The sequence below is a fragment of the Hyperolius riggenbachi genome, chromosome 12, assembly GCF_040937935.1.
Source record: "Hyperolius riggenbachi isolate aHypRig1 chromosome 12, aHypRig1.pri, whole genome shotgun sequence".
In the NCBI taxonomy this organism is placed as follows: domain Eukaryota; kingdom Metazoa; phylum Chordata; class Amphibia; order Anura; family Hyperoliidae; genus Hyperolius; species Hyperolius riggenbachi.
In genome coordinates this window covers 177,357,657-177,378,991 of record NC_090657.1, presented here as the reverse complement: position 1 = coordinate 177,378,991, position 21,335 = coordinate 177,357,657, and the positions used below count along the sequence as shown (strand labels likewise).

The 21,335-nt window shown below is 45.4% G+C and overlaps 1 protein-coding gene across 3 annotated transcripts in view; it reads right to left on the bottom strand.

The window, feature by feature from the left end:
- The window catches only part of DIDO1 (death inducer-obliterator 1), a 112,555-nt gene that overhangs the window by 56,479 nt on the left and 34,741 nt on the right, over positions 1–21,335 (bottom strand). For all 3 annotated transcript variants that reach the window (XM_068262669.1, XM_068262671.1, XM_068262670.1), the window contains 3 exons: positions 5,696–6,431; positions 3,864–4,164; positions 2,681–2,968 (listed from right to left, as the gene is read on the bottom strand). In XM_068262669.1, coding sequence (XP_068118770.1) covers positions 2,681–2,968; positions 3,864–4,164; positions 5,696–6,431 — 1,325 coding nt within the window. The remainder of the gene's footprint in view (positions 1–2,680; positions 2,969–3,863; positions 4,165–5,695; positions 6,432–21,335) is intronic.

The window sequence follows — 21,335 nt, the reverse complement described above, 5'->3', positions numbered from 1 at the left end:
GCCAATTAGTCCACCCCCCTCCCATGAATGATCGCTGCAGTAGTGAACTGCAGCGATCCTTCATCTGTCCCCCTCGGCGCACATATAGTTAATAAAAAGGCACAAGCAGGCAGCCACACTCACCTACCTCGTTCCTGCGACTGTCCTGAAGGCTGATCCTCCGATCCCCGCTCTGCAGTCAGCCGCATATTGCCGGAAACCCGGGTCCCGGCTTGATGTCGTCATCAAGCCGGGACCCGGGTTACCGGCAATATGCGGCTGACTGCAGAGCGGGGATCGGAGGATCAGCATTCAGGACAGTCGCAGGAACGAGGTAGGTGAGTGCGGCTGCTTGCTTGTGCCTTTTTATTAACTATATGTGCACGGAGGGGGCTGCCTGATGGGGGGGGGGGGGGGGGCATCTGGCTAAAGTTTCTTGGGGGGAGGGGGATATCCAAAGGGGGGTATACATGTTCACTGGGGGGCATCTGAGGAACTAAGGGGAGGGGGGTTTACAAATTTTGCACATCTGGGCACCTGGGGGGGGCCCATAACTTAATACTGGGGGCACGTTTGGCTATAATGGGGGCAGCGCTAATCCTGGGGGTACATCTGGCCATAATGGGGGTAATCCTGACCTGGGGACACATCTGGCTATAAAGAGCGGCACTATTCCTGGGGGTGCATCTGTCAATCTATTCTGGGGGTGGCAAACACGGGACACATCTGGCTATGCTGGGGGGGCTAATATTGGGGACACATCTGGCTATACTGGGGGGGGGGGGGTGATACTGGGGACACATCTGGATATCTATACTGGGGCGACTTTAACTGGTGGCACAGTTTTTATGTCAATCGCACTTTTTATTTTTAAACAGAAATTGGTCAAAATTGAGAAATAGTGCATTTTCTTTATATTTTCCCCCTTTTTCCCATGAACATGCATAGAGAGGAACATTTTACTTGGGACCAAATACCCCCCAATGAAAGCTTAGTTTGTCTTGAAAAAAAAGATATATAGATCATTTATGTGGCACGAGTACAGATTAAGTTATTGGTGATTAAACAGGGACACCGCTAAAGCGTCAAAACTGCTCTGGTCAATAAGGGGAAAACAAGGTCTGGATGCGAAGTGGTTAAGGAACGAACTACAAGTCCCACAATGCATTTGCCTTTATGAATCTTGACTGTGGCTGTCAGACTCCTGCAATGCATTGTGGGACTTGTAGCTCCTTAAAGAGAACCCGAGGTGGGTTTCTGCAATCAATATGGGACACAGAGGCACATTGTGCATACTATCACCAGCCTGTGTCCTTACAGTGTGCCCCCAACTGACCCCCCCCTCGTAAAAACCACCACGCTAGCGACACACAGATTGTCTCTAGCTGGCTGTTTACATTCAGGCTGCCACACACTGCCGCTCCCCCACCTCCTGTATATAGAGTGTCATATATTGATTGTGTCCTATATTTATTACAGAAACCCACCTCAGGTTTTCTTTAACAGCTGGAGAGCCAAGTTTGCAGATCACTGTACTAGTTGGAATAGGCCGAATACCCGATTATCAGTCACTCGTCGTCTAGCTTAATTTTTTTTTTCAACTGCCATCTAATATGGCGATATGTTGTTCTTCAGACACTTCAAACAACTTTTCTCTAATGTGTGTACAAGGCTTAGGTCCCTCTGCACAGGAGTGAAGATCTCTGCATTGACTACACTATTTGGAGTTCAGCAACATTGACAAAAGTTGGAGGAGTTCACCAATGGTCCTTTCACAGCACTGAAGCCCAACTAAACCCAAAAGTGAAACTTTTACATTCTGAAACCACCACCAGTGTAAACTATAAATACAACTTGGGCACTGCATTTTCAAATGTACATGTTTTCATACACGTGCAAATCCCCAAGTTTGTGGGCTTCCTGTTCAGAAAGCGGGTTCCTGAAATTCCATTTCCTGTGAGCCACAAGTTTACATCACAGTGACTGACAAGGCCCTGCCCATCTCTTGTGCATAAAACAAAAACATGAACATGGTGGGAGGAGAAATGTGTGATTCTTTTTCTACTACCAGTCATCGTCCTTTGCCATTAGTTGTGTTTTTTACTGTACTGCTGGGAAATGCAGTCTGGTCTCTAGTGTTACAACTGCAAGTCACATGGTCACTCCCGATTTATTCACCTACCAGCTAAATCCAGACAGGGCAGGAAGTTAACCGTTTTGCAGTTTTAAGTACATTTCTCCAATGAAAAAGGTATTCTATCCACCACTGTTTCTATATTGTGCTTTGAATTTGGCAAGTTCATTTTTGCGTTTAGTTGGGCAACACCTCTATTTTACTTACAGTCGAGGTTTACAAGGTCTTGGGGCAAGGCAATCACATGCATAGAAGCTACCTTTACCACAGATTTTTAAACAAGCTATCCTTTGGATCTCATAAGATTTAAACAATCGGACATCAATAGCCTATAAGGAATTTGTTCTTCCAATGGGATTGTAGCAAACAAACTGCTGGGCTACAATGGCCTTCTGGAGAATATTCTCCCAATGCTAGAAGGTGAAAAACATTTCAGTCCCTTGCTGGAATCAATGATTAGCAGTTACAATTTTTGTATTACAGTGATCGTTTGCTTCGGTCTGTGCTTTATTTTGTGGTAAAGCGGTAGGCGGGGTTACAGACAGCCCCGTGTGTGAGAGAGCTTACCTGGGATGTGTGCGGCGGGGACTTCTTCTCAGATTTTACCTTCACCTTTTCCTTGGACTTGGCATCTCTGTTTGCGCTGAGCGATTTCATGGTGGCCACAGCGTGTTTGAGGATACAGTCGTGACTGCAGTACACCGAGTCCGGGAGGGCGAGGTTTGCGCAGCCGGGTCCGATGCACTTGGCCACCTCTAGAGAGTCGGAAAATTCGGAAGCGGTAGAAATGTCGAGGGGAACCTCCGTAGCCTCACAGACCTCAGTGGACAACTGGTCCAAGTCAGGAACCTCCACCTACATCACAAAACAAAAGCCAAGCACTGAAAGGAAACCCCGGTCAAATTAACCGAGGAGATAAACAACTGCATCTATACGGCTACTTCTGAAAATGTTTTTTTGTTTTGTTTAAATCCAACAGTTTTATTCTCTTCTTAAAAGATTAAAAAGTAAGATTAATGTTGTATTGTGTTTTGTGAACAATACAGCCTTTCTGTGTCCCAGAGCTAAAATATATGAACTATTGACTTTTTTTTAATCTATCCCCATGCTGGATTGATCATTTCAACTGATCGGGACAGAATCGAAACGATCAATTGGTGGAAATCTTGCAGCATCAATCTCTGCCAGATTTGATTAGGATGATCAAATGGGCTAGCTGTCGAGGCCGCAAATTAAGTAATGTATGGGAACCTATACTCTAGTCTGGTGCATCCATAGGCCTCGTTCAAATTAGGCAATGCAGGTGGCCGTGCGTTTGAAACGCATCACGCAATCGCACACCATCTGTGTTCCCGATCCAATTCATTACTGCAAATGGCATCAATGCTGCGTTTTGCCGAAAATGCGTGCAGCAGTGCGATATCGTGCCGCACTACTGCGCAGTGCATATAGTCTGAACGTCAGAAGTGCTGTCTATGTACTTTACGGGGGTTGCCGCTGCTGGCCGGAGGCACTCCGGGCACAGGATGACTCCAGGGGGCTGCAAGAAGCCCCAGGTAAAGAAAAGTCTTTTTTAGACTTTAGCTTTCCTTTAACTCCTAAGATTTAGGAATAGCAATGGGCTCAGACACAGGCTCTTATTACTGCGGAAAATCAGGAACACTGCCACCCCGGGAGAACGCACAAAAATTGTTGTTCACAGGAAATTTAACAAAAACAATCTCTCTCTCTTGAAATAAGCAGTACTTACCGGATGGAAGATCTTCAACTTTTTCTTGCTACTTGGATGTGCAGCCTTCTCAATCCTGCCTTTGATTCCCTGATCGAGCAGCAGAGACGCCCCCGATCTGGCGTCCCACGTGGCTGCGCTGGTCAGAGGCTGCTCCCTCTGGTCACTGCCCGTCTGACTTCTCTCATTCTCCAGCAAGAGAGTGCAGTTGGGGCAAATATAATCCTCCTCGTCCCTCTCTAGCAGTTTTCCACGGTTCTCAGAAATGCCAACACAATCGCCATGAAACCACTCTTCACATCTGTCGCAGCAGATCATGAACCTAGAAGGCGAGATGGAAAGTTTACGTGCATCATACAATCTTCAGAAATATTCTGCAGGCCTCTGAGCACCCAGCATTACTGCCTAACCCTACACTGCAGTATTATATAGACGAAATCCCACCTGTGAGTAATCAGAACGAGGAAACTGCAGAGAGAATAGATACGGGACCTGAACGGACGTACACAATAAAATGCTCTTCTACAGTTTTCGGTATTTTGGTCACCCCTCCCCCCCCATCCACTAACATAATATATCCGCTTGCATTCCCTCGATGAACATTCTGCCGGCCACATGTCAGAATACAGGACAGCTGTTTGAAAGCCACAAATCTGGGCATGGGCAGCCTAGCCTAGGACTGTTTTAACATTAAACTTGTTTTGTCATGGGTGCTTTTTGACAGCTCCCAACCGCCTAACCCCAATGGACAGTGGGAGCGTGGCTGCCTGGGGACCGCCTAACGCCAATTGGCGTCAAAGTATGGTGGGCGGGATTAGCAGGGAACGTGCATTCCCTGCAGAGACACAGAGCGGGGATCCATGATCAGCCTGCCAGCTGCGATCGTCGCTGGCAGGCTGTAAGAAAAGAAATAAAGTGTACAGCCCAGGCATTTAACTGTCCCTCTGATTGGCTCCCAATCTACTCCCTCTCATAGGCTGATGATTGTGAGCGTAATGTATTACACGCATCCCAGTGTAGGGCCAATTCTTTCAGCGAGGTGGGGGGGGGGGGGGGGGGGGGGGGGGGGAGGTGGAACGGGGGAATCAGTGTAAATTAAAATAGGTATTTTTATTACAAAATATATTACATTTTATTAGTACAAAAAAAACAAAAACATCGCAACAGCAATCAGACCGCCCCCCCCCCCCCCCCCCCCAAAAAAAAAATTCTATTGGTGGCAAGAAAAGGTGGTAAAATTATTTTGGGTGCTAAGTTGTATGACCAAGCAATAAACCGTTAAAACGGCGACATGCGGAATTGAGTATTTCAGTGTACATACAGCGTTGACCCCGCCCATCGGATAGAGCAGAAGGAGGAAGTGAGTGGGGTCATGTGTGGACGTGAGCAAAATTGGATTCACACTAGCAGTAGATGCAATAGTAACAGGTGGCTTCTTACTGCCTTTCAAGTCTAAAAACTGAAGATATTCTTTAGATTGTAAATCATTCTATGAAATGGATATTTGCCAGCATTGCTGGGTTATATCGTGCATGAATCATGCAAGGATTTATTGCCGCCACCGTGTGTACGGTCAAGACAAGACAAATAACATTTATATCGCGCTTTTCTCCTGGTGGACTCAAAGCGCCAGAGCTGCAGCCACTAGTACGCGCTCTATAGGCAGTAGCAGTGTTAGGGAGACTTGCCTAAGGTCTCCTACTGAATAGGTGCTGGTTTACTGAACAGGCAGAGCCGAGATTCGAACCCTGGTCTCCTGTGTCAGAGGCAGAGCCCTTAACTATTACACCATCCAGCCACCACTAACCACGGTGCTACAGATGATGCTTTATAAATACAACAGAATTATATACCTGTTATTGTGCGGTTGCCGGCAGATACAGTACAGGGTGTTGGGGTCATAGATCTCAGCCACGGGTCTTGACCTTGTGGATACTTTTCTTATCGGTTTCTCCTCATCTGCCTCGTCTGGGCTCTGTGGCTCCTGCTTTACTGGTGACGTTTGCTGTTGAAGTTGAGCTGCTCGGTTAGCACTCCTGGTGCGCATAGCGCCCTCTAGCGGCACCAAGTTTACAACCGGTGACAGCACAATAGGTGTAGGGCTGTCGCTACGCTTGCTTCGGATTCGGTTTTGGATCTCTTTCAGAGTCATGCCGTCGCTATCTGAACTACCATCGTCGTCATCCTCTTTCTTAACGTCTTCTTTAGTAGGACTACCTTCAACCTTTACAACAGGCTTAACGTCGGTGCTCTCCACACTGCCTTCTGATGCAGTTTCCACGTCGGTCACCGGACAAGACCTATCGGAAGACTCTTCTAAAGCATTGCTTTTCCGAGCTCTGTTCCTCCTGACGGCGGTGAGGAACTCCTCCACTCTCTCTGTGCGCTTGGGCTGCCTCCCGCTGCGTCGCAACGAGGGAGTGGCTTGCTGCCCGGAATCGCTGGCCTCCATGTCTGCGTCACAGAACAGCTCACGCTTAGCGATGGTCGTCCTGCGAAAACCCCAGGTTTTCTTGAACTCTTTGCTGGTTGGCCTAATATTCTGTATTATTTCATCGCAGCTTTGATCTTTGTCATCTGAAACAGAGGCTGATATGACAAAAATGCAAGACAAAGGGAAAAAAGCGATTAGAGGAACAAATGACATAGTAAAAAACAACAAACATAACCGTTGCACTTTATACAAATGACAATAAAATATGACAAACGTTCCAAAAAAAAAAAAAAAAAAAAAGGCCTTTCATTTAATAAATAACTTATGCATATGATAATAGTAAAAATAAGGATGCAGAAAACAGTGACTCAGACAAAATTAACTATAAATGCCATTTACCTCAATTGGTGACATAAATGGGCAATTTGAAAAGGAGTAAACAAGTGTCAAGGAGACCACAGGAAACACTTATCACTATACAGGTAAAGCTTCAGCTTCCAAATGATAACAAGATCGATTTTGTGCAGTAGTGACCGGAAAATTGATCACATTATCAATCAGAAACTGATCGGACCTGCCAGAGATTTTCGAGTTGACCCATCGATCTGACAGGAAAATGAAAGGTGTGTACCAGGCGTAAGAGCAGAGGTAAATGATGTGGAAAAACCTGTACGCAAAACGCCAGAACAGTTCCTGGTAAAAATGAAGTCAACGGAGGACACTGAAAATCATGTGGTTACAGAATTTGGATTCACGGAAAAAATGTATACTACAATAGTTTGTCATTGATCGGCACCATTAACGATGTCCGATCTTAACAACAATACAGTCGACTGTCTGGCAACTGTACAGTCAATGGGCACCTTAAGTCTCCAGACACAGAGCATGCATAGATAGGATTGTATACAATGAACTGAGGCACCAAAAGTATAAAATTAGATTAAATGAGCTTTAAAACCAACTCAAATGGCAAAAATGGAGGAAGTGGTGGTCTTACCTCCCTCAAGCAGACACAACGACGACTGTGATTCGGACAAACACATTAGAAACTCCAAAAAAATTTGCAACGCGTTTTGCAGGTTCAATCCCGCTTCATCAGGCAATACAGGGAGGAGTAGCAAGCGATCTGCACAAGGATTCAAGTTAAGCACCTCTGTGAAGCGATCTGCACAAGGATTCAAGTTAAGCACCTCTGTGTGTGTCACAGAGGTGCTTAATTTGAATCCTTGTGCAGATCGCTTGATACTCCTCCCTGTATTGCCTGATGAAGCGGGATTGAGCCTGCGAAACGCGCTGCAAATTTTTGGGAGTTTCTAATAAATGTGTTTGACTGTCTGAATCGCAGTAGTCGTCCTGTCTGCTTGAGGGAGGTAAGACCACCACTTCCTCCATTTTTGCCATTTGAGTTGGTTTTTAAGCTCATTTAATCTAATTTTATACTTTTGGCGCCTCTGTTCATTATATACAATTTCGAGTCCACCCTTGGTGGAGGGTTGCTACACTTTCTTCCTGTCTACAGAGAGCGACTTCTTAATCCTGAGTGGGGTCAGGATAATCTCCCCACCTGCGTTTACAGTGGTTGCCTGCTGGTGACCCGGACTTGTGAGTATCAAGCAATACAAATTTATTGCCACCTTATCCAGTACGTATTACACTATTGGGGATCTTAGTGTTCCCTGTCTTTATGCATAGATAGGAATGTGAGTAACAGATCACATAAGCCCCCATCAGATACCGGACCAGAGAACCACTTTTATCATGCAAACCACAAGCTATCTTTTTGGTAACTTCAAACAATCCATTTAAGTTTTCACTGGCAATGCATTAATTTGGCAAAAAGTCCAGCTGAATTGTAAACCTACATATTACACCAACTGTATTTTATACTGGCAGTCATAATAAAACCATACAAACTGCATGCTATATAACCGAGATCCTTGACAATCGATTCCATTGACAGAAATTGCAGCTTGCTCTGGGTTTTCTTCTGGACAAGACAATGGTGACCTCTAGTGGCCCATGAGATTAGGAAATTGGCATCCAAAGTAATCAGATCGGACCGGCTAGAAATAATCGATCCGACAGTAAATCTGTCAGAAAATTGTGTGGTGTGTACCTAGCACAAGTACTGCTACTCTGCTAATATTAAATACACAAGCCGTGACTGCACTGATGAGATTTCAATACTGTGCTTAAAGTGGGATGAAACTCCATATTATCTTAAAGGGAACCAGAGACGTTGCCGCGAGTCAGCCAGTCGGCTGGCAGACGCGGCCAATTGTCCGCATCACACGGGGCTCTCTCCATATACGTACGCATGAGGCTGCCTACTGTGCAGCCTCATGCGTACGTGTATGGAGGGAGCCCCTGTGATGCGGACAATTGGCCGCGTCCGCCGGAAGTGACGGGACCCGGTACCGCCGATACAGGAAGCGGAGGATGGCGGCGTGGGAGCGATCCAGGCTTATGGGGCTGGAAGAAGCCCCAGGTATGTATAAAAGCGTGTTCTATTTTTTATTAAGGTTCCTCTCTGGTTCCCTTTAAAGAGAACCAGAGACTAAGCACCCTCATGTATTTTTATTACATTTATCAGTGGGAACATGACAGTAAACACCTACCCTGCTTTTAAGGCCCATACACACGTCAGATTTTTCCAAACGACGGATCGTTTGAACGTCCCGTCGTTCAGTCGTCCGCACGTTAAATCGGGCGTGTGTACAGACTGTTGTTCGGGTGATAAGACTGGTCCCAAAATCAGTCTTATCACCCGAACGACTGGACGGGACATTCAAACGACCAGTCAGCTGTGATAAGAATCCCCGACTGGGCATTCAGTCTAGAGGTGCGTACACACGCACTACCAAATGCAACGATGGGTAAGCCGGATGCTCCCGCTGGGCGGCCTTTAGCCGACAGCATGCGTGTGTGTACGCACTGTCAGCGGACTGATAAGGCTGTTTCTGAACAATCCGCCCAGCGGATAATGGATAAAAAGACACTCAAAAAGGCACCCCAGAGTTGCAAAATTATCAGGTAGAGCATTTATTCTTTACAAGATATAGACTGATATGTTAATTTTGTGTGAATCTCTGGTTCCCTTTAAAAAATTAAAATAAGCCATCCAGTAAGAATTTATGTAGCTTGCCTATCCTGTTTTGTTCACTATCAGATTTAAGAGAAATGTAATATGAAAAAAGAAAATAATATTTCTGCGGGTTTCCATCTTTAGAAACGTCCCATTTCCAATAAGAAAAGGACACTTATTTGCATTTTGATATAAGCTTGTTATTGTAGCTGCGAAAACCTGACTTCTCACAATCCCGTTGGCACTGCACAGTTCAGCAAAGCCTCAAAGGCCAGGTAAATATAGGCACTACCTATTTTTAGGTTTTAGTTTTGGATGTTACAACCTGCTTTAAAGGGAAAGTTCAGGGAGGGTGGGTAAAAAATAAAAATCAAATTCCACTTACCTGGGGCTTCCTCCAGCCCGTGGCAGGCAGGAGGTGCCCTCACCGCCGCTCCGCAGGCTCCCGGTGGTCTCCGGTGGCCGACCCGACCTGGCTCTTCTGCGCTCCAAGGCCCGGAACTTCTGCGTCCCACGCCGGCGCTCTGACGTCATCGGACGTCCTCCGGGCTCTACTGCGCAGGCGCAGTAGAGCCCGGAGGACGTCCGATGACGTCAGAGCGCCGGCGTGGGACGCAGAAGTTCCGGGCCTTGGAGCGCAGAAGAGCCCGACCTGGCAGCCGGCCTGGCCAGGTCGGGTCGGCCACCGGAGACCACTGGGAGCGGCGGCGAGGGCACCTCCTGCCTGCCACGGGCTGGAGGAAGCCCCAGGTAAGTGGAATTTGATTTTTATTTTTTACCCACCCTCCCTGAACCTTTCCTTTAAGTCCATCTCCTGCCTTAAAGTGATCTAAGCAGCTCCTGGCTTCAAATGGCTGAAATGTTTGAAATGTTCACTCCCCCCCCCCTCCCCCCCAGTAAACGAACCAGAGACAGAGCACCCTCATGTATTTTACCATATATATTAGTGGGAACGTTAGAGAAAATGCCTACCCTGCTCCCTGCTTCATCCTTCACTGCTAAGCCTGCTTGTTATCAGCCCTGATAAAATCCTCAACTGAGCATTCTGGCCTGGCTTTGCTCAGGAATCATTATAGCCGAGTCTGTCTTCCCTGATAGCTTTTCAAGCCCAAGCCTGCCCCTTCTGGCTCTGCTATAATGATCCCTGAGCAAAGCCAGACTGAATGCTCAGTCTGGGATTTTATCAGGGCTGGTTAGAAGCAGGCTGAGCAGTGAAGAATGAAAGAGCAGGGTAGGTGTTTTCTCTAATGTTCCCACTGATATATATGGTAAAATATATGAGGGTGCCTAGTCTCTGGTTCACTTTAAATGTAAAAAGATGAGGTAAAAGTGTTTATTTTTTTGTTTTGTTTTTTTTAACAAACCACATTTTTAGAATGCATTTTTAATTTGCTATAGAGCTGCCCTGGGAGTTAAAAATGATGCTCGGTTCACTTTAATTATTCACAGGGAATTTGAGATACTCCCACTCTCACTATTTGCCTACCCGGGCAATTTCTAGCCTTGTTAAAACAAATCAAATGTATGACCAACATTATTTATTCATGAAATAAATAGCCTAACCCAGAGTTTCCATAAATGCAACTCAGCGCGTGTACACACACACAAATACTGATGGGGCAGGGTTTGAAGTGAACGGCAAATTACCTATGGGGGACTGCTCCTCCTGCCTCTCACCCATATAGGACTCCCCAGGGAGAGACTACAGGTATTGCAGATTCAACTTCCCGACAGTGTTGTGCGCCTGCCGCAATGCATGCCGGGAGAAGAAGTCAGTTGATGTGCTTGCATCTCCTGCCATGCACTGAAGTGGTGGGAGGAGTGTGACACTGCCTGGGAGCATCAAAGTGCCGCAGCTCTAGCCTCTCCCTGAGAACGAGAAGGACTCACTGGGTTTTTTGGCTAAAAACTCAGCTTATATAAGCCTAATTTTTCAGCACAAAAAATGTGCTGTGAAGTTACCCTCTCAGCTTATATGCGAGTCAATGGAGCAGAACAGATGGTGGAGCAGGTTTTGTTACTGGCATTGGAGCATAAGGATCAAGCACCATCTGGCTCCATGCTGTTTCTGTGCTCCCCATCCCCTGCAACATGGTGTGCAGAGTGCGATGCTCAAGACTACCTGTGTCCCCTGGCTTGTGGAGCGGAGCGTGCAAGCAACCTTTCAGTGGTGCAATGATTAGGCTTTCTTCTTGTGTGGCGACTTGAGACACAGCTGTATCATCCTTGGGGCACATATGGCTATGGGGAGGTGACTTGTACTGGGAGCACATCTGGCTTCTGTGGAGGGGGCTTATACGTGAATCAAATCACTTTTTCCTGGTTTCTTAGGGAAAAGTGGGTACCTCGGCTTATATGCGAGTATATACAGGTATATGGAATGTTCATTTTTTGGCAACACAAATGTTAAAGACTGACATGCTGTACTGAAAAAGCACAAAGGTCAGAAGTGTGCCCAGGTGCTAAAAGGTCACCTAAAGCCATCATTAATGATGATTTCCAGTGATGTGAACATACCACATGTCAAGGTTTTAGCTTTAAAATGTATCTCATGGGACATACACTAAACAGTTAAAGGGCTGCAAAGACAAGTTGTGTGTGTGGCCATAGGCTGCTTGCTGTACGAGGGCACCAAGGATCAAAAGAGCTCTGAAATAATGGTACAAGCCACAATAAAGGTGCCCATTAACGGTACAATCTCCCGAATGATCAACCATCCAATCCAATTCAATCTTTGGAACCCACCAACGAAAGGAAAAATGATAAACAATCTAATCACACTAATAAAATCTATCTGAACTTCCGATCAATGACGAACAATTGTTTGGCAATCTGAACCATTGGCTGTGCTCAATCGTAACGATTGTACCGTTGATAGGCACTCTAAGTTTCTAGACACAGCATGCATAAATGGGAAGGTGAGTAATAGATCACCAAGCTCCATAATGTATCGGACTACAGAACCTGGTCTATCAAAACCAAACCACAAGCTAGATTTTTGGAAACTTCAAACAATCCATTAAAGGGGTTGTGTGGAGTGCTGCAATAAACAAAAACAGACACTTACATCTAAGAAGGAAAGGAGCGCTCTAAGTGCGTTACCAGGTGGAAACTTTATTGCGCAAAACAAAATGAATACTCACAAAATAGTAGATAAAAATCGCTTGTCAGCGGGAAAGCCACCTGCTACACCTTTCTGCGGCAAGATTGCACGCGCTGTGGCCAGCAGCGCAGTGTCCGATGATTACAGGAGGCTCGTCTTGCGAGGTGGTGGGCGGGGCCTACGAACGGAGTGCGTGTGACGTCATTACGCATTTCGGCGCTCTGCGTCTTCGTCAGATCTTACGACAAGCTATTTTTATCTACTATTTTGTGAGTATTCATTTTGTTTTGCGCAATAAAGTTTCCACCTGGTAACGCACTTAGAGCGCTCCTTTCCTTCTTAGATGTACTTGCACTTTCCCCACTTTTGGAGCAGCACAACGTGTGGTTTCCCAGTGTGGACAAGTCTGACATTGGATTTGATCGGCTGGTAACCTGGAGTTGAAGCGCAAGGGTCATTCTTGTACTAAAAACAGACACTTACCTGGCGCTTCTGTCAGTTCCCTGCAGCTGTAATGTCCTGAGCCGTACTCCTCCGATCACTCGTTCCCCGCCGCCGGCACCAGTCAATTATTCATCTAAGACGAATAGTGCGCGCTCCCACTCGCGTCTCCGGGAGCTTATTGCGCAGCTGCAGTACAAGGTTTACTTGTACTGCGCAGTAAGCTCCTGGAGGCACGATTAGAAGCGCGCATATGCGTGACAAGCGTAATTAGAATGGGACCGTCGGCGGGAAACGAGTGATCGAAGGACGACGGCGCGGGACATTACAGCTACAGGGAACGGATATAAGCACCAGGTAAATTTCAGCTTTTGTTTATTGCAGCACTCCACAGAACTCCTTTAAAGGACCACTAAAGTAAAGAGTAAAAATCTGACAGAACCAACTGGATTTGGACTAGTCTATCTTCGCATGAGGGATTCTCTGGGTTTTCTTTGTTTTCAATAGCATTTCCTGAACAGGAGTTGCCAAACTGCCAAAATAGTGAGCAGGGAGGATGGACGGTATACTACCGTTCTGGCAGTTAGGTTTAGAAACTGCCGTTCAAGAAATGCTTTTGAAAACAGAGAAAACACTGAGAATCCCCCATGAGGAGATGGACTAGTCCAAATCCTGTTGGTTCTGTCAGATTTTAACGGCTTACTTTTTATTTTGTTATGACAGGTCTTTTAACGTTTTCTCTGGCATTGCGTTACTTTGTAAAAAAGTCCAGCAGAATTGTGAACTTAGATATTACACCAACTGCATTTTATACTTGAACTAGATATAGAGTGAAAAAAAACACAAGGACACCGGGAGCCCAAATAGCATAATAACGTCTTGATATTTGGATAAATACAAAGGTAAGTAATATACTCACAAGGATAGGTTGCTTGTGACGGCAACCACTATCAAAGCATGTGGAGAAGTACCGTCTCCACTCGGCCTTTAAAGTCGCAGCTCCCAAGAAAAAAGGAAGTCCTATCAAACGATCGGAACAACCGCCCCAACCAAGTGGGGTATTCAATCATGAGAAGTCGAAGAAGTAGGAGGCGCCCTTAGGTATATCACAGTAGTAAACAGTATTTTAAATTTATATGATAAAACTGAGTGATGGTTCCTACCTCAGATGAAGAGTCTCAAATCGATACGTTTAGTAAGAGCAATTTATTAGAAATTAGGAATAAGCACTTGGACAACGCGTTTCGCGACCACAAGTCGCTTCTTCAGGTCAAATAATCGTGCTTCAAAGAAAAAAAATTGGATGGCGCTCAGAATCACATAGGATTTACATAAAAACGAGCAAATACGCATAAAAAACAGCAATAAAACATAAATAGAGCTATAAAAACAAATAATAAAAACAACACAAGGCAATTTGACATTGCATAATTGTTCGACATGCTAAAGAATCCATCAATTTATAAGGTCGTATATAAAGTATACATTAGTGACAATTGGGAAGATGTCAATGAGCTATCTGAATAATGAATGACTCTAATCATATACATAATATGAGAACATAATTTTCATGATAAAAAAGAAATGTATAATTTCAAAATAACAGAGTATAAGTGTGCTTGGTCCTTTAGGAGGGATAGTATGTAAATGCACTATCTAGAATATACATGACGTTAGTCATATACATAATATAGGACGCTTAACCCACTTCATAAAACAGGGGCTGTATGCTTAGAATTTAAGGGTGAAAGGTGTGCTTGGTCCTTTAAGAAGGAAGTTATGCTGACGCTTGTGTGAGTGATAATGGGGATATGTTACTGTGGGCCCCTTTACTTATATAAATCATGTCTACTTATATGAACATCCCAGGAAGATAAATCATAAGGAGCCCAGGAAGAGGAGTGAGGAATGATGTCCTCTGTAACGGCGAAAAATGGTCTTATATGAAGTAAATGCCAAAATTAAGAAGAGTGGGAAGCTACAGATGCATTATAGAGAATGACTATGTGTGAACCGAATCTGTAGTGTTAAGGAAAGAACTAAGATCCGTGTGGAAGCGAGGTGAATGGGAACTAATGGAAGATCCCGCATATGTTCCGTGCATAGTCGGAAGCACGATTATTTGACCTGAAGAAGCGACTTGTGGTCGCGAAACGCGTTGTCCAAGTGCTTATTCCTAATTTCTAATAAATTGCTCTTACTAAACGTATCGATTTGAGACTCTTCATCTGAGGTAGGAACCATCACTCAGTTTTATCATATAAATTTAAAATACTGTTTACTACTGTGATATACCTAAGGGCGCCTCCTACTTCTTCGACTTCTCATGCATTTTATACTAGCAGTCATAGTAAAACCATACAAAAGGCATGCTAAATAACGGAATAGCTCAACCATCGATTCCATTGACATAAATCACGGCTTGCTCTGGATTTTATTCTGAACAAGACAATGGCGGCCTCTAATGACCAGAAAGAGTAGGAACTGGCACCCAAAGCTGAAAGCTTGCTAAAATACACAAATTGAATTACTGATGAGATTTCAATATCATCTTTTGCCTAGTACACACCATGCAATTTCTCGTTGGATCAATGGGTCAAATCAATCATTTCGGACAGGTCCTATCAGATTTCCGATCACTTCTGTACAAAATTGATCGGAAACCTGATTGCACCTGACAGAAATTATGAATTCGACCTGTTGATCTGATAGGAAATTTCATGGTGTGTACCAGGCATTAAAGCGGAACCAAACCAAACATTTTTTTAATTCAAAATATTTAGTTGCACCACTGACACACACAAAGATAAATAAACACTCCTTCAAGCCTACGAGCATTTCAGTGCATACTTTTCACCCTTCTCTTTTCATAACTAGGGTTATACAGGTGGCATCCATGACTTCTAAGCTTAGTAGGAGGTTTTAAATCATGGGTGTATTTGTCATCAGCTACCCTCCCTCACAGGGGCGTAGTCTATGTGAAATCTCACACTAGCTGAGATCACCTCCCCATGACATCATCAGTAGTAGCCTGTTTTGTTTTTATCTCCTCCACCAGTCTGCCGGATTCTGTCCTGGCAATAAGGAAGGGAGGGGTTCCTCCAATAAATGTAAAATATTTTATATTTGTCATCAGCTGAAAAAGGCTGTGATTATAATTTAGAAAATAGATTTTATTTCTGAAATCTTGTATTTTTAATTTGGGTCCACTTTAAGTCCAACTCTTGCTAGTCTAATTGAGAAAATGATTTGCAGTTACTTGGGGCTTCTTGCAGCCCCCTGGAGTCCTCCTGTGCCTGCGACGCTGGTCCAAGTCCCTCTGGCCAGCAGCAGCAACCCCCACAAAGCAGGCCAGTCGCCAACTGCTGCGCATGTGCACACTGAGTCGTGTACACCCTGATTGCACTCCCGTGGTTTGGAGCACTCTGCGCATGCGCAGTAGCGATTTGCGCATGTTGCGCATGCAAGGGTTGCTGCTGCTGCCCGGAGGGACTTGGACCGGCGTCACAGGCACAGGAGGACTCCAGGGGGCTGCAAGAAGCCCCAAGTAAGTGCAAACCATTTTCTCAATTAGACTTTAGATTTCCTTCAAAGGCTTCTACACACGTCCAAAGCAGCACTAGGGATGATCAATGAGATGCAAATTTTTCCGAAATTATGCACATTTTTATACAAATGTGTGCAGTTTGAAAATGGACCAATCAATTAAAACCCAGGTTTAAATTGAGTGGTCCATTATCAAGCTGCATCTATTTGCACACATTTACATCAACTCAGAATAATTTGCATATCTGTGATCATCCCTACAAAGCACGCGACCAACCGCATGACAACCCGTGGCCACGACCTGTATTTCTACACGGTCAAACCAACTCATTCAGGACTGTACGATAGGGCTGCATTCAAAACAAGTACAAGTCGTTCAAATGACTTGCACACATGTGGTCAACTGCACAATATCAGTCCAACAGTCGCATGAGTTTAACCGCCGGAAGGTTCAGGCAACCGCCTGTTATCAGTTGGTCGTCTAGTCGTTTGCTCACACATTAGCTAGCATCATTATTATTATCTAACATGCATCGCTGTTACAGTGGTATTCCAGCCAGCTAAATACACCCAAAACTGTTCCCAAACACACTTATTGGTAATGATACTCTGTAACAAACTGTCAAAATCCAACTTGGTGTATGAGTAACAAGCTCCGCAGAGCAGGAGTACTTGTTACTCATTTTTCATCTCACTCTCTGTAATCTCACAAGTCAGGCCCAGTAGTAACAAAAACAGTAAAGATAAACCTCTTGCTGCAGAAAAGACTGACAGACTATGAATGACCCACTGGCGAGAATGACCCAGTATCCTCATTTACAGTCACACTAAGAAAAAAAAAAAAAAAGTACACAACTTCGAATCCATCCCTAGTCCATCCAAACTGAACACGTTTTCTGGTGTGAATTCCATTTTGAATTAAAATCTTTATTAACACTCCCTCCTACAACATAAGACAAGGAATAACATTTTTCAAGTGCTGTAAAGAGGGGCATGCACTAATCAACAACAGTCCTAAAAGGCAAGCCAAGGGATCCCTTCCTGGACAGGTATTGATTCTCTCACCATGCTGCAAGCAGAAATCAAGCAAGCACAACCCAAAACAGTAGCGTTGTACTAAATATGGTATAGTGTGATGCCACCTTCACTCTTAAGCCGCCCATACATTTACAGATATTTGCCATCGACTCCCAGCTGTAATGAGATCACTCATCAAATCTGCTAGCAATTAGAACACTCATAGAATCTTCTAGAAATCGAGGCCCCAGCGTGTTGGCCCAATCGATAAACATTTTCACTTAAAAATCACTAGAAGCAGGCAATTACACCCAGGGCTGTGGAGTTGGTGGATTCATAAACGGAGGAGTCTCAGTCGCGGATGATTGATGTGGAGTAGAGGAGTCGGGAGCAATTTTGGGTACCTGGAGTTGGACATTTCATAAACTGAGGCGTTTGTGAAACGTCCACCTCCACAGCCCTGCTCGCACCAGACGTAAGAGATCAATTGGAGGCTATCTATTGCTAGGGTTGCCGCGATATACCGGTATTACGGTATATCACGGTTTCAATGTGCATGGTAATCATACCATGCACATTTGCAAAATACCGTTTTTTCCCGCTGCCTTTCGCCGCTTCCTCATCGCCGCCGCCGCTTCCCATTTCCCTGTCTACCTCCATGAAAAGCCAGCTCCCGAAGCCATTTCCTGGTTGCGGGAGGATTGCGGATGCACTGCGCAGGTGCTGGATGATACACCTGGAACGCAGAGACTGCTCCCCCATTGGCTGGAGTGCACACGCAGCAGAAGAGCGAGAGCAGGGATTGGCTCAGTAACGGGGCTCTTGTCCCGCCCATCACGGCCAATCAATACAATAACATTTGTAAAGCTCTTTTCTCCCATAGGACTCAAAGCGCATCAAGAGACATGCCTCTTCGGTATTGCGCGCTGAATGTTCTCTGATATCCCTCTGCCATTCTTCGTTATCCTGCTGCCACTCAATGCCCGGTCCAAGCTCTAAAAACAGGACTGGTAAGCTGGGCACATTTTAGGCAGTATTACATCGCTGGCACTCTTTCCTTTTCACTTGTGCCACTTATGACTGCCTACACCCTATCCCTGGCTACCTATGCTACTGCCACAGACTACTGCCTACACCCTATCCCTGGCTACCTATGCTACTGCCACAGACTACTGGCTACACCTATCCCTGGCTACCTATGCTACAGCCACCTACTACTGGCTACACTTATTCCTGGCTACCTATGCTACGGCCACCTACTACTGGCTACCTATGCTCTGGCTACCTATGCTACAGCCACCTACTACTGGCTACACTTATTCCAGGCTACCTATGCTACGGCCACTTACTACTGGCTACACCTATCCCTGGCTAACTATGCTAAGGCCACCTACTACTGGCTACACCTATCCCTGGCTAACTATGCTAAGGCCACCTACTACTGGCTACACCTATCCCTGGCTAACTATGCTGCGGCCACCTACTACTGGCTACACTTATTCCAGGCTACCTATGCTGGGGCCACCTACTACTGGCTACACCTATCCCTGGCTACCTATGCTACGGCCACCTACTACTGGCTACACCTATGTCTTACGCCACCAGGAATTTTGCAGGAGCAGGGTGAGTCATTTTACAGTTCCAGAGCGGGAAACCCCACACTGGGGTGTGGACAGGCACGTTAATGTAAGTGGGGGTCCCAGGTCCAAATAATTGTATAATACCGTAATACCGTCATAACGTGGTATTTTTTTGGACGATTTTCATACCGTGGAATTTCATACCGTTGCAACCCTATCTATTGCATAGCATGGCATCGAGAAGTGCAAAGGTGCAGACAGAAAGATTGTTTTTATATAAATTTTATGTGGCGTGTGGAAGGATTTGATCACCCTGATCGAATATGACCTAAGAGAGATCAATATTTTGACCACATTTGGTGCCCATCTATAAGTGTATGTCACCTTTAAAGGTAACCCGAGGTGAGAGGTATATGGAGGGTGCCATGTTTATTTCCTTGTTGCCTGGCAGCCCTTTTGATCTTCTGGCATAAGTAGCGTCTGAGTCAAAACCTTGGAACAAGCATATGGCTAATCCAGTCGAGTCAAGAGTACCTGCTCTGTTGCATGCTTGCTCAGGGTCTATGGCTGTAAGTATTACAGAAACAGGATCAGCAGAATAGCCAGGCAACTGGTATTGTTTAAAGGAACTAAATATGGCAGCCTTCATTTCCCTCTCACCTCTTGGCTTCCCTTTAAATTGGCAATTAACCATCCTGTTTCCCAAACAATCGGTGCCACCAATGGAGAGGAAAATAATAAGCAACCCCATCAGACTAAAAGTATCATTCCAAAACTCACACTGACGAAAGGATTGAAAGAATGAACATTCATAGGCGATCCGCACCATTGGTGGTACTGATCCAATTGATCATAACATGTACGGTTAATGGGCAGCTTTACTTCTCCCCCTCTAGCTCTGCCTTTTACTAATAGCTGCGGCGGCTGCTGCTGAACTTAAGCTAGAGAGGGAGCGCAGATGGGGGACCTAGGTAAGGCAGGGGGGGGTTCCAACCCCCCTCCGCGCCACTGTGCCCAATACCTCCTTCAGCTCGGTGGCAAGTGTAGGACCGGCCCTGGGGGCAGGGCGCTACTACTTCTTGCTTGAAGGTTGAGGCACTTATACACACACACACTTTCTTATTTATCCAAGCAGAACCCACTCATTCTTTTGTCTCCGTAGGTGAATGCTTTCATCACTTTCTCATGCAAATCCCATTCCAATACTACTTTGCCATAGGCTGCCATATGTATTTCCTTTGAAATAATGCAGATTGCCTGCCTGTCCTGCTAATCCTCTGCCTCTAATACTTTTAGCCATAGCCCCTGAACAAGCATGCAGATCAGATGTTTCTGACTGAAGTCTGACTGGATCAGCCACATGCTTGTTTCAGGTGTGCGATACAGACACAACTGATGCCAGGAAGATCAGCAGGGCTGCCAGGCAACTGGTATCGCTTAAAAAGAAATATAGAAGCCTCCATATCCCTCTCAGTTTAGGTACCCTTCAAGTTGATTGGGACATTTGTTGGGGAGGCGGGAATATTAGCTTGCTTGCACCAGCCCTTTGATTGTTTTTCAGAATATGCTAATGAAAATTGGACTGACAACACAGGGCAAGCTATTTACCAAATTTGTGCATAGCAAAAAAAATAAGCAAGCAACAAACTTCCCACTTGAAGTGGCGGATCGCTCAGAAGCAGCCGTATCAGTCCGCCGACAGTGCGTACACACGCCGGACTGTCGTTGGAACGCCCACCCAGCGGGAGGCGACGACGGACCCGTCGTTGCCTCCAGTCCGGCGTGTGTACGGACCTTTACATTGCAGCACATCTCAGCCAGAAATGATTACCCTGAGGCCTAGGCAAGTTCATGGGACTTGAAAGGAAAGTGAAGTTGCTTTAGTATCAGCCCATTATGAAGTGAAAAGAGTGTAATTAGCATAACACTGCAGCGGTTGCCTGTACACAAACTGCACTGTGTGTCCAGTCTGGTCAGTGTTGCTACACAAACTACAGTATTGTCATACAGTGTTACTGCACTATTGTCATCCTGTCTGCCGCTAACAATGACTATGTCCACTTTCCTATTTGTGTGCACAGTATGGGGGATTTCTGCATAACAGACCACTGCCAACACCTGTAAACCTACCAATCCTATTCACTGCCACAGTGGGCCAAGAAATCTGCATGCCACAAGCCATTTATCACACAGAAAGAACAAAATGAGAGACCAAAGGTGCTCTTACACTATACAATTTGTAAAAGATCAGGTAAACAATCGATATATACCAGATACTAATCAACCC